Here is a 13628-nt window from a genome sequence, read left to right on the forward strand (position 1 = left end):
TAACTAATCCGGAGTTTGATCCCTAATTTTGTTGTTAGGCTGGGAGGATACTGGCTGCCACTCCAGAGCTCTCACTACTCCCTCCCCTGAGGTCTAACAATCTCGCATCAGTTTCTAATCAAGTCGACCAAATTGGGGATTTTAATCTGTCACCTTAAAATCTCCAATTTTGCATCCAACAATATTTATTTTTACTCAACCCCATAGATGAAATATTTTCCCATGGAGTTAAATGTGACTCTCACTATATTGTAGAAATCATAGCGGCCTTTTTGGAACATATGTTTCTGAACACATTTTAACATTTTAATTGGCCAGATCAAAAAGTAAATAAAAATTGAAGTTCAAATCATCACAAATTATTGATATTTAAAATGATATAAAACAAAATCAATTCTTCACAAAACCATATCTCAAAGTAGGGAGAAGGATAAAGAAGACTACTCAGCATTCATGAGAAGGATATAGCAAAACACAGATTTCATATATAAAAACAAGTTTACAAAATAAGGAAATAAAAGAACACAACTTACTCACAATCCTTCCCAAACAAATCTCTAGAAGTTCTCTTCAAGTGCTTTCCATTTTTACAAGTACTCTCAATTCTCTCTTAGAAGTGTCATGAAAAAGAAATCTCTCACCTTCCCTCTCCTCTTACAATCCTTGAGGAAAATCTCTAAGCTCTTGTCTTTCTCTCTCTCTATCTCATGCCACTCTCTCTCTTCAGCCCCCTTTCACACTTCCTTTCCTTCAAGCCCTAGACTTTCCTCTCTTTTATACGCCTCCTCCTTCAAGCCCTAGACTTTCCTCTCTTTTATTAGAGGATGCCTCCTTCCAAAAAGATTTCAATATTCCCTCCAAAATTCTATCCAAAAGTTAACCCTTTTGAATTTAAAAGACATGTCTATTGATCCAAGAGACATAACCCTTCATAAAAAAACCTTCCAAAGTGTCTAGATGCATTAAATCACTACATGGGGCGTTTAGAACAAGTGTCCCTTTTGAAATTCACACAAAATTCATTTCAAACACCCTTAATCCGCAAAAAATCATCTTTGGCGCTGGTTCTGGCGCTTCAAGCACCATCCTGCTTTAAGACAACACTGTTCTAGGTTTTGGCGCTTCAGGTTCTAGCTCTCAGTAAAATAGTGCTTCAGGTGTCAACTCTCTATAAAATAACACTTCAGGCACCAGTTCTGGCGCTTGAGGCGACAGAATCCCAAAATTCACCGTTTTGGCTCCAAATTTCGTCCTTTTTGCTACTTTTGCTCCAAATGCCTCAAATTGATATACCTGTAACAAAAACATGAAAATACCCTTCGTATCACAAAAAATAAGCATATATATACTTGAAATAACACATTATTTTGGTGTATCAAGCACAAGGAGACTGGCACCTAAGCACCGGACCACTGGAAGCCTAGGCGCTAGTCTCCACCTTGGCAAACCGAGAGGATGAAGCTAAGGCGCCACCCTCTTGGAACTTAGGCATCGCGATACTGGCACATAGGCACTAAACCCTTGAGTTCCTAGGCACTGGCAACTGCTTGAAGCAATTTTGGTAGTTCGAGAAGCAGGTCACGTGGAGTTGCTAAGAGGTCGTGGAATGGTATAGGTTTATAAATTTGCTATGTATGTTGTTGTTGAAGGATTGATGAAGGAGGACTTCTATGGTTGTTAAGCATGGAAAGATTGAAGAATTGATGTAAGTTGGTTAGCCTAATCCAATATCTCCTCCCCTCCTTCTAGTGCAGAGGATAGGGAAATCTTTCAGGAGTAACAGTCAGAAGCTAGGAGGAGTAATGGTGAAGCGTCTTTAGATCATTATAAAAGAAAGGAAGATAAGTTTATTATGTCTTTGTTGTTGTATTTTTGTTGTGTAAGCATTTGGATAGTGGAATTCTCTTGTTTCAATGACTTGGTGTGTTGTTTCTCTCATGTTTCTTGAGTAGCTTTCTTTACCTTACCTTATGATAATTAAGTAGGATGTGTAGGGATGTTAAGTGTTGTGAAATTTCTTTTAATTTTTTAATGTGTTAATTAACCATCACATCTTCATTTACTTTTCATTCTTACCAAGTAAAATGTTAAAATGTGTAGTGAACCATAATGACTTGGGAGAGCTATGGTAAAGCCAACAATGTTAGTCACGTTGAACTGTGGGGTATAGGTGGATATGCCTAGTATGGAGAAGCAAATGTTAGAGAAATATTCTTTGATGGGTTCAAAATTAGATTTAAGGAATTGAATTCATTTAACCAATATTCTTTATGCTCTTAAGAGAGGGTAAAGAAGAGAGTTGCTTTTATTTGTCACTAGCCAAATTTACAATTTGTAATTTGCAAATCTTGTACTTCACTTACATCATTACAAAGGAGGATATTTCTAGAACATGATATTCATCAATACAACACCTAGTTAAGTAGGATTTCAGTAAGATTTAAACTTTACAATTGCTTGTAATACCATAGGTTTAGTTTGTAGGACTTTAACCAAATCAAAATTCCAGGCTAAGAACAAAGTCAGTAGGCTAGAAATTTTCCTATATTGGAATCACCTTGTTCTCTATGAGATCGACATTCCAGAATCTAAAATATAATATTACTGATACGACACGTGCACTTGCATGAGCCCCTAGAGTGTAGTAGCACTTGGAGACGGGTATCATGATGCTAGGCACAATACTCCCTTAGGTCCTAGAGGAAAGCTTCAATTTTTAACAAGTGCACCTTCTTCAAATTTTTTTTTGAATTTCCTCAAATGTCTTAGCCATCGAGACACTCAATGGAGTAGCTTTAGACTTTCCATGATAATCAACCAAACACTCATCATATCGAATAGGTCGCTAGTCAGGGCGCCGAGTCTGACCTCTCCGACCATTGCTCCTGTCAGCCCCTCTATTGTCATGAGGTGGTCGGTCATCTTCATGCTATGGACATGCGATTAGACGAGAGTCCTCTCGCTATCTTCATCCACCGCTTTGGGGAGCCTCTTCTGTAGAGGGTTGGAAGATTTGACAGGGACTCACAGATGCATAGAGCTATATTCTTAAGGTAAAATATGATAGTTGGCTAGCTCTGAAATCTCAGTGAGTATCTTTAGTCACTGCAATCTGAGAGCATACACGAGCTATTCATTCTTTAGCCCTTGAGCTAGAGCGGAGTGAGCAATAGCGGGCTCCAAATCCCACTCCTACAATTAAATTTTCATATTTATATAAATAAGTAAAAATTTTAACGTCACATCCAAATTTTTAACATTATAATCTATGTAAAAGTAAAATACATTTTTTATTTCTGAGCAATAGTGCTAGTATTGTAAATATCAAAATTTAGGTGTTGGATATGCAAATTCATTCATTTCCGGATGCAATAAAGCCCGTAAGATTTCCATTTGGACTAGCCCAGCGCGGCCCCATCAGCAAATGTAAACAACTTGAAGAGTTCTTTGGCAAGGAAATCAAATATCAAGAAAACTGAGGCGCCGACTATCTTCCGCCTCTGTCGGGTGAGGTACCGTCCGATGCAAAAGTGCTTTAAAACCTTTTTGCTCATCTCCTTTGGGGTTTCATACCCACGCGGTGTTGCCCTCTCTCTCCCACCTTCCTACTGCAATAAATCAATGTCAGTTTCTGTCAAGCATGTCCTGTTCCACTCTCTCTGCTATTCCTCTTCTATCCACCGCAAAGAGCATGACTCAATCTCCTCGTTGCTTAGCAGGTGATTTGTTCTGCGTCCGTTTCTCACATTATATCCGAGTGTTCACTCGGTTACACATTATGGATGATATTTGAAGGTAGTTCGGGGGTAATTGATTGTAGGGACGTAAATTTGTGTTGTAGTTGATGGAGCCAAATAATTCTAAGCTTGTTTGTGTTCATTTTCTTTGGTAATGCTTCTGTTAGTTTTAAGATTAATGAATTCTGTTTCTAAAATTCCATCAGCATAGGGTGCTCCCATTTCAAATATCCTTCTTTTCTTCATCTACTTTTTCTTTTTTGTTTGTTTTGTTTCGCAGCACTAAAGGCGTACTTTTGTTACATGTAAGTATTGAGTCTTTTTTTAGTTAATTTAATTATGTTTAAAAGGCTATTTTATGTTGTCTTTTGTTATTTATTTTCGCAGGAACTACGTACACGTCATCCAAATCTTTAACTATTTTTGCAACCAACACCCATATTATTCTTTTTGAACTAACAAATCTTCTTATTTGTGTATGCTATGATCAGTCCATCGGCAATTTAAGAGAAAAAAAAAGGATTGGACTTTTGCTGTTAATGTAGATATTTAGGTGAGAATTTGAAAATTGGTGATGAATGGGTGTTAGCTTTGTTAATACCAAATACTTGAGTATCATGTATGTAATTTTTCCATATATATTTTGTAGATTGTTAGGGGTAAAATGGTGATTTAGTATTATGGGTATGCTTGGGTTATTTAAAATTTAGTATGTTTAAAAAAATACAGAACTTATGGCTATTATTTATTATTATTTGGCCGAGGTTGTAATTATTTTCTTAAGATGGGAGAAAGATATGGTTTCATTTTTGCATTCATGAGTACAAATCTTTTCTGTTGCTTATTGGCATAAAGATCTTCTTCCTTTTTTCTCTTTATATTTCTTCTCTCTCATTTGATGATTTCTTTCATTTTTATCAAATGCATTCTTCTTTTATCTCCTTTGTTCTTCCTCTACATTGAATTATTTGTATCTCAACTATCAAGTATTGAAGTTGCTGCAATCTGCACTAATATGTCCCAATCATCATCAATCAGTATCCAATCCAAAGTTTTTAAATTCAAATGATTCTCTACAATGATCTGCATGGGAGATTATAGGGTATATCATGGTTTCTCCTCTCTTTTTATATTCACCAATCCCCTCCCCTTTTCTCCATCCATAAACCTTCTCTATATGTCATTCCATTTGTCTTAAACATTTTTCTTTCCTAAACCAAACCCTTACCTAAACAATTATTTGAAATCTAAATCAAACCCAAGATAAAAAACAACCTAAACCTTGAAGCCTTACCAATGGACCTCCCCCCTTGTACCCTTTGCACAAATCTGTACCTTGTTCCATGACTTGCATTACTTGAGAATCTTTCCCTTTAGTCCAATTAGCTACAAAACCAACCCATTGAAATTCTTTCAGTCGAGATACCACTTGATATTCTTCTTATACTTCCTCAAATTTCTCTTGATAAAATTTCCTTTCAAAATTCAAACTAAATTTGAAAATTTTTAGCCACCTCATATCAAAACCTTATCTACTTCTCACGATCCTCATCAAAACCACTCAAAATTTGAGTTTAAACTTAACATCGATCAAATTGATTCTAGGTATTCATTGTCCTTCTAATTTTCTTTATTGTAAACATGTCTTTATTTCATCAACAAAATGAGCCATAATTCCTTTCAAATCTAAAATTATGGTATCTTATTTACTTGAAAAGAGCAACTTGTAGCCTCATTGACTCGGGACGTGATACTGTAGATGTGAGACACGATACTGGGGCAGTAAGCCGTGGTCTCGCGATCACAGGAAAACCAAACCTGGATGAAATTTTTTATTTTTCTTTCTATGTTTCATTAGGTTTCCTTTTATCCTTCTTTCCATTTCTTCTTTCTTTTTTCTTTAATATCTAATTAGATATTTGCTGTGAGGGGACTTATATATATTATATTAGGGTTTTGGAAGTCTTCAATTTTATGATTTGATGAATTTGGAAGTGTTTATATGAATTTTGCTCTCTAGAGTGTTTATTCTTTTATTTTGCGAGTGGTGTGTCTGTATCTTTCTTAGGAACAAGTATTGGAACCCCTTCGCCACCCTAACATCTCTGATTGAGAGTTTCCTTCTCTAATTTCAGTTGGGACAGTCGTTGATCTGTGAAAATCTTCAAGTAGAATGAAGTTGACCTCTTAAACATCAAGACACCTTTTGATGTAACAATAAAATTTCATCAGAAACTCCAAAGTTAAGCGTGCTTGCATGTGAGCACTCATGGAATGAGTGACCTCTAGGAAAGTTACACCAACAGGGAAAAATCGTCAGACCGTTAGGCCAAAACGGAAAATATCTAGATGTTTAAGTGTGGGATGGTGGAGCCCAACAAGAACACCATAACTTGATATCTGATAGGATTGAGATCGTCTATTAGTGATTTGGTGCATTTATAGCCTTATTGGACATTGCAAAAGATTCAGACCCTAGCTCTGAAGGTGGAGAGACAACACAACAGTTTCAGGTCCCCATCACTTTTCAAATAGAGTCAGCTATTAGATCAGACAACAAGAATGCACCCAATACAACACCCAAGCCAACCTAGTGATTGTCAGTACTCTCAAATACATCCCCACAGGTAAATGGTTTGATTGTGACGATTTTGGTCACAGGATATCTGATTGCCCAAACTGGAGGGCGATGTCTTTCATTGAGCAGTGAGCAGTTCAAGAAATGGACAGTGGCATAGGAGATAATGAAACCTTCAGAGAAAAGTCTCAACTTTCAGTCGATAAGGAAGCGATGCCATTGATTTGAGATAAGCCCATGAGAGAGACTTTGGCTGAATTAACATTAGTTTTTCTAGAAGGTAGTAAGTCTCAGATGATGGGCACTCATTATAGTTTAATGATTGGTGTCACAGACTATTTTTTTTGCAGGCAAGTAGAGGAGCACCAACAAGACTCATATTAGTTGTCCGAAAGGATCATGAGTTTCTGGAACCCATACTAAACACAAGTAACTCAAATAAGAGAACTTTAGGATTTTCAGACATATAGTCTACCTCATGAGTTGCTACTAATGAGGAAGGTCTAACATGTCATAGATGAGGAACTTTTGAACTATTTTTGGAAGACTATTTGAAGTAATTTAAGTATTAAGTACAGTTCAACAGTGTGCCAACTTACGGATGGTCAGGCATGATAGATGAAATACATTGTTTGAAATCTTCTTATGAACATTGTAGGAAAGAGCATTCTATAGTGGGATCCAAATTCTTCAAGAGAAGAAGAAGAGGTCTCTCCTGAGTGGTTGCCATTGAAAATGATTCAGCTTCCCACATATTTCATTCCAGTGCTAGCTCCAGACAGACTTATTTATTTGAGACGCCTAGCCGAGTATGAGAATTGGGAGAAACATATTACACATTTAACAGTACAAGATTTGATTCGTGAGAGTACTAAACCGGATGCAGCCCCAACTCTCAGTGTGCCAAAAATGATGACTATTTATTCTATCAAGATAGTCTTTGGAAGTACATATATGTTATAGAGTTGCAGGGAATTAATGTTAGTATATATCTTGTGGTGGAGTTACCTTTGACATAGCAAGACAATGATTTTATCATGATTGTGGTAAATCAGTTCCAGATGTTTTCTAGGAAGATGATGAAGCTCCTCCTACTCGATGATGCGGACGTACCTGATGTGGGAGGCCCTATTTGGACTGCTGTGGCCTCTTGCGACGGAAACATTGGACCGGCTCAGATGTCCTCCCTTATGGACCATTTGTTCAGTTCAATCAAACCCTTCCAAGGAGACTTGCTGTCAACTGATGTGGGGGCCAATCCCTAAGTACCCTAGGTCTATATATGCGGTTGTCATGATGTTTAGGTCAATTCTTGCTTAGGAGAGCCGTCAATGTCCTCGTGTTCTCTCCTGGTGATGTATTCGAAGGCAAGAAGATGCTTCTGCTGTAACTCGTCCTAATGTGATGTGTATCTTCTATTTCTTGCTTCCCACAATCCTTCCTCCCAAAGTTACCTTCCTCTCTCCAGCTGGCCACCCCTTTTAAACCCTTTTTGAGCCACCAACCCTGCTTCCTACGACCAGACGGCTTGATTCCCTGCGTTTTCTTTGAATTTTGTCTTCAGAGTGTTTCTTTTGCAAGTGGTGTGCCTATATCTTGCTTAAGAACATGTTGTGAAATCCCCTTGCCACCCTAACATCGCTGATTCAGAATTTTCTTCACTGATTTCAGCTGGGATAGCTACCGATCAATGTCTACTCCCGCCCATACGCTGCTGAACTCACATATTTTCGTTCCTTTGCAATTCCACAACTTACCTACTTCCTTTTTGTATTCTTCTTATTCCTTCTTGAAGCCCTAGATTTTTATCGCTCATATAAACAGAAATTTACCCAATTAGCCTCCAAATACTATCATGATCAAACTTAAGTCAATTCAATTAGATTTATCTAGCACAAATTAAGATTTAAATTTGTGTGGTTGGGTATTGAGCATTTTTTGGCTGTGAGATGTGGTGTAAGTTTCAATGCTTTTTGAGGTGTAAGCCTTATAATGAGAAAATTTCTTAGAGTCAAATTGAAGGTAAGAAAAATTATTTTAGCATCATAGCCTATAAATATGTCAAAAAAATACCTAAACATGTTAACATTGTATGAAGTAATAAATTATGGCCATATTAAGTAATAAATTGTGCAAGCCTTAAAATATCATATAATAAATTGCACAAAGTAAATGTAGACATTAATTGCTTAAACTAACCTAAGATATCAAATGAAAGTAACTTGATATATCAAAGCAAAATAAATTTGGTAGTTTTTTGGCATCATCTCCTCTTAGGGAGTTATTTTGGGAGAGTGGGCCTACTCAACATGTTATGAAATACTTGTATTGTCGGTGTTCTGTGACATGTTATAATTTTCAATATACATTGCATAAAGAGAAACACACATGGGATATTTGTAAGAAAAAAATATGCAAGCACAAAATTTTTCATGTGTTAAGAACAATACACATGAGTAATTTTTTTTTTTTTAATTTTACATTTCATTTTATATTAATTTTAATCAATCTACTCGATGCTCATCAATCCAAATTTTGGTAGTCTCTTGACAACATCCCCGCATATGGGATTGCATCGAGAGTTTGGGCCCATCACGCTAACAGTGACCTGTATGATTGGTGCCATGAGACACCTTGATCATGATATTCAAAACTCATCACACACCTTGCATAGGGTAATTGCATGAAAACTTTGCAACTTATAAGTTTCCCCGCCATGTAAGAAAAAGCACACACAAGGCTTACCCTTTGTTTCATGAGGCATACCCTTTGTTTCATGAGTGCCTATTACGAGTTTCCCCTTGCCACTAAAAATGTGTGCACAAGTTTTGCTTTTTGCGTCGAACATGTCTTATTCGAGCATTTAAGATGTTAGAATTGCTATCATTTTATACATTTGTTTGATAGTGTTAATGGTAAAGAGGTGGTAAATTTGTGAGAAAAAAACACAATTATACTTTTTTCTCTCTCCTTTGTACTTTTTTGATGTAGAAAGTAATTGTGAGGAGGGAGAGTGATGTGGCTATCCTGATAAGAGAGAGGGACAATTGTTTTCTCGTTGTTTTAGAGAGATAAAGAAGATGTGTTTCGTTGTTGGGGAGCGATGAGTTATGCAGTTTGTTGGGAAGTGAAGAGGAAGATGTAAAAGGCGAGTTTAGTGAGTTGTTATCACGAGGTGAAAAGGGAGAGCACGAGTTATGGGTTGAACAGGGGGCTGTAATGCTGCTTGTAGCCTAAGGGAATGGAGTTGGGTCGAGCAGCTAGGGCAATTTTATCTGATTTTTTTTTTTGTTTTAATATTAGTAATAAGCAGATATAGCAACGAAAATAGCATTTGTCCTGCATGTGCGATAACGATTTTATATTAAAAAATGATTATTTATGTATGGATATTTTTACTCGCTCATTCTTGTGTTTTGTCCATTTCAAATTTCCATTATTGCCTCGAATTTTAGTGTTGAAGGCTCCCATGCGTGATCCATATAATATGAGTGTCATTTTTGGATACTTTTGACGTTTCGGATGCACTTGTGGAATCCGCTTTAAGAACGAAGATTATTTGTACAATTTTGATGACAATCGATGTAATTGCAACCCAATTTGCATGACATCGCATTTGAATCCTGTCGTTCTTATCATGCTTATTCTTTTTGATCATATGTTCCTTCTTAGGTAATTTCAATGCTTCAGATGCAATGGGGTGATGCATTTTACTATTGAATGATGTTTCGGGCGGGCATTCCATAAATATTTACCTGATATCATACTCATTGTTTATTTTCAGCGACTTGTTTGACATTGTAGAGTCGTGGAACTTGTGTTGTGGTCAACGCGTGTCAATCATGAAATGTGACGTTGGTAAAAGACGTGACTGGGTGAAGCATATCCAAGGTTTACTTTATTGATTTGTGTCGGTTCAGGTTCATGTCATGATTGCCCAGACTATTTCTCGAGCTATTTTGGTTTTGGTTTATACATGTTTTGGTTCATTTCATTTCATGAAGATTACCTCTAGTTATCTGCATTAGCCTTGTTTGCTTTGCTATAATGATGTTTTGCTTGTTATTTTATGTCATTTATTATGTTTTTTTTATTTTAATATTGATGTTTGTTTGTTATTTTGTCATTTATTATGTTTTATTTATTTTATTATTTATTAGGTAAAATGGAAATTTTTTTATTTTTGATATGTTTGCCATTATTTTAACTTTAGTAAAATTACTAAGTTCATTAATTTATGACTGCTATTATAAATACTATGAGTCTGTTTGGGGCAGCTGCAACTTATTAATAAGCTGCTGCGCAACAATTGCCCCAGAAAGCTGCTGCAGATAAGCTGATAGACTGTTTGTTTAGTGTTGTTTGAAAATAGCTGCAACATAGTTACTTCTAGACAAATGACCATTCCGTCTCTCTGTAATAATGTTGTTTGCAACAGAACTGTCATAACAATATATTTAATATCGCGATACCGCGGAAGCAAAATCTATTTTAGAACAACCCAAAAAATAAGATATACATCTCACTTAACAGTGAATATCATCATTACTAAAATAAAGAAAAAAATTATTAAAATAATATTTAATTATATGATAATATTATTTTTAAAATGAAGACGGCGTATGCCACATGACGTCGTATGTTACCTGCAATTTCTCAGTCCACCACTTCTTTGAAGCATCAATAGTCAGTTTGATTGAATTCCAACCCAAGTCCGTGAATCTCGTTTTAATTCCTTCCATAATTGTCAGTCATATTTCAACCGAGCTGCATTTGTTCTTCAGTCGCATCTTATCGTACTTCCTTCTCGTTATTTCCTTGAACTTCTTCATAATATTTTGCCATCCTTCATTGTTAAAATAAGTGGTGGGCCTATTTTCTAGTTCAACATCCTTAAGACAAATGTTGCATTGTTAAAATAAGTGGTGGGTCTATTTTCTAGTTCAACATCCTTAAGACAAATGTTGCAAAATATGTGTTTGGCTTCCCTATCCCACATAGTTGATGAACCGACTTTGTTAGTCTTAATCATTGCGTTACTAGCACAGAAAAAGTGAAATATTAATATTTTACAGCAACCACAACCCACACAGATGCAACACAACCAGACAACCACTACCCACAACCACAACCACAACCACTACAACACAACGCCAGCTGCACCTGCACACATAACCACAGCCTTTACACACAACCACAATATCCACACACAATCACAGACACCACAACCACCTCCATACAGTCACAACTCAACACAACCACAATCCACAAATGAGCCAACACAACCAGTGAACCACAACCCACAACCCCAACCTCCACAACACAACCCCAACAACAGCTCCACACATAACCCACACCTTCACACACACACACACACACACAGGCAACACAAGCACCTCCACACAGAGCCAACCCTCCACACACAACCGCAACCCACACATGAGCCAACACAACTAGACAACCACAATCCACAACCCCAACCACCACAGTACAAACCCAGCCACATCTCCACATACAACCATAGGCACCACACACAACCATAGGCACCACACGCATCCACAACCACCACAACCACCTCCACACAGAGCCAGACCTCCACAAACGACCACAACCCACACATGAGCCAGCACAACCAGGCAACCACAACCTCCACAACACAAACCCAACCACACTTCCACGCACAATCACAACCTCCACACACAACCACAACCACCGTAACCACCTCCACACACAACCACAACCATCACAACAAAACCCCAACTACATCTCCACAAGAAAACCCCAACCACATCTCCACAACACAACTACAATCTCCAAACATAACCACAAGCACTACAACCACCTCCAACCACAATCAATTGTAATAACTATTTTATAAATACATTTTTCTCATTCCTTGGAGCCTAGCACATTTAAACTTTGCGCCATTTACAAATATACCGCACTGCCCAAACCCTTTTCAAGTATAAGTTGTATGGAAGGAAATAAATCAAACTTTGCTTCACTTACACCCATCCCATAGCATAGTCACCACATCCCATAACACAACCAACCAAACCACAATCACCACACCACAACCGCACATCTACACACAACCCACAACTGCCACACCACAAGACATAGCTCCACAACCCCCCGACTCACAACCAACACACCACAAACACTCAACCACACCTCCACGCACATCTCACGACCACCACGTCACATGAAAAAACACCACAACCACCAAACCAACAACACAACCACCACAACACACAACACAACCACCCTAGTCTACAGCACAACAACCCAAGTCACAACCACCAAACCACAACCACCCAACCACACACACAACCCACAGTCACCACACCACAAGACACAACCCCATAACCACCCAAACCATAACCCCCACATCACGAACACCCAACCACACCTCCACACACATCCTACAACTACCATACCACAAGACACAACACCACAACCATCGAAACCACAACACAGCCACCACAACCCACAACACAGTTACCACAACCCACAAGACAACCACCCAACCCACAACTGCCACATCACAACCATCGAACCACACATCTACACACTGCACACAACCCACAATCCACAACCACCACACCACAAGACAATCCCACAACCACCCAACCCACAATCACCACATCACAAACACCCAACCACACCTCCACACACATCCCACAACTACCACACCACAAGACACAATACCAAAACCACCCAACCCTCAACACAACCATCACAACCCACATCAAAGCCACAAAAGCCCAAAACACAACCACCACAACCAACAACATAGTCATCACAACCCACAACACATCCACCGAACCCACAACCACCACACCACAATCACCTAACCACACCACCGCACACATCTCACACTCACCACACCACAAGACACATCATCACAACCACCCAACATCAATCACACCACAAACCACAACACATCTACCACAATACACAACACAACGACCACAACCCACAACCACCACAACACAATTACCCAATTACACGTCCACCCACAACCACCACACCACAAGACAGCACCACAACCACCCAACCCACCACCTCACACCTCCACGCACATCTCACGACCACCACGTCACATGACAAAACACCACAACCACCACAACACACAACACAACCACCACAAAACACAACACAACCACCATAGTCTACAGCACAACAACCCAAGTCACAACTACCAAACCACAACCACCCAACCACACACACAACCCACAGTCACCACACCACAAGACACAACCCCATAACCACCCAACCCATAACCCCCACACCACGAACACACAATCACA

At 38.3% G+C, this 13628-nt stretch overlaps 1 protein-coding gene across 1 annotated transcript in view; it reads left to right on the forward strand.

The window, feature by feature from the left end:
- LOC110036482 (DNA polymerase I A, chloroplastic/mitochondrial-like) overlaps nt 1-13628 on the forward strand; it is a 132073-nt gene that overhangs the window by 17388 nt on the left and 101057 nt on the right. The window contains exon 2 of the mRNA XM_020740935.1: nt 3403-3719. Coding sequence (XP_020596594.1) covers nt 3403-3719 — 317 coding nt within the window. The remainder of the gene's footprint in view (nt 1-3402; nt 3720-13628) is intronic.

Source organism: Phalaenopsis equestris, unplaced genomic scaffold (genome assembly GCF_001263595.1).
Source record: "Phalaenopsis equestris unplaced genomic scaffold, ASM126359v1 Scaffold207373, whole genome shotgun sequence".
Classification (NCBI taxonomy): Eukaryota; Viridiplantae; Streptophyta; class Magnoliopsida; order Asparagales; family Orchidaceae; genus Phalaenopsis; species Phalaenopsis equestris.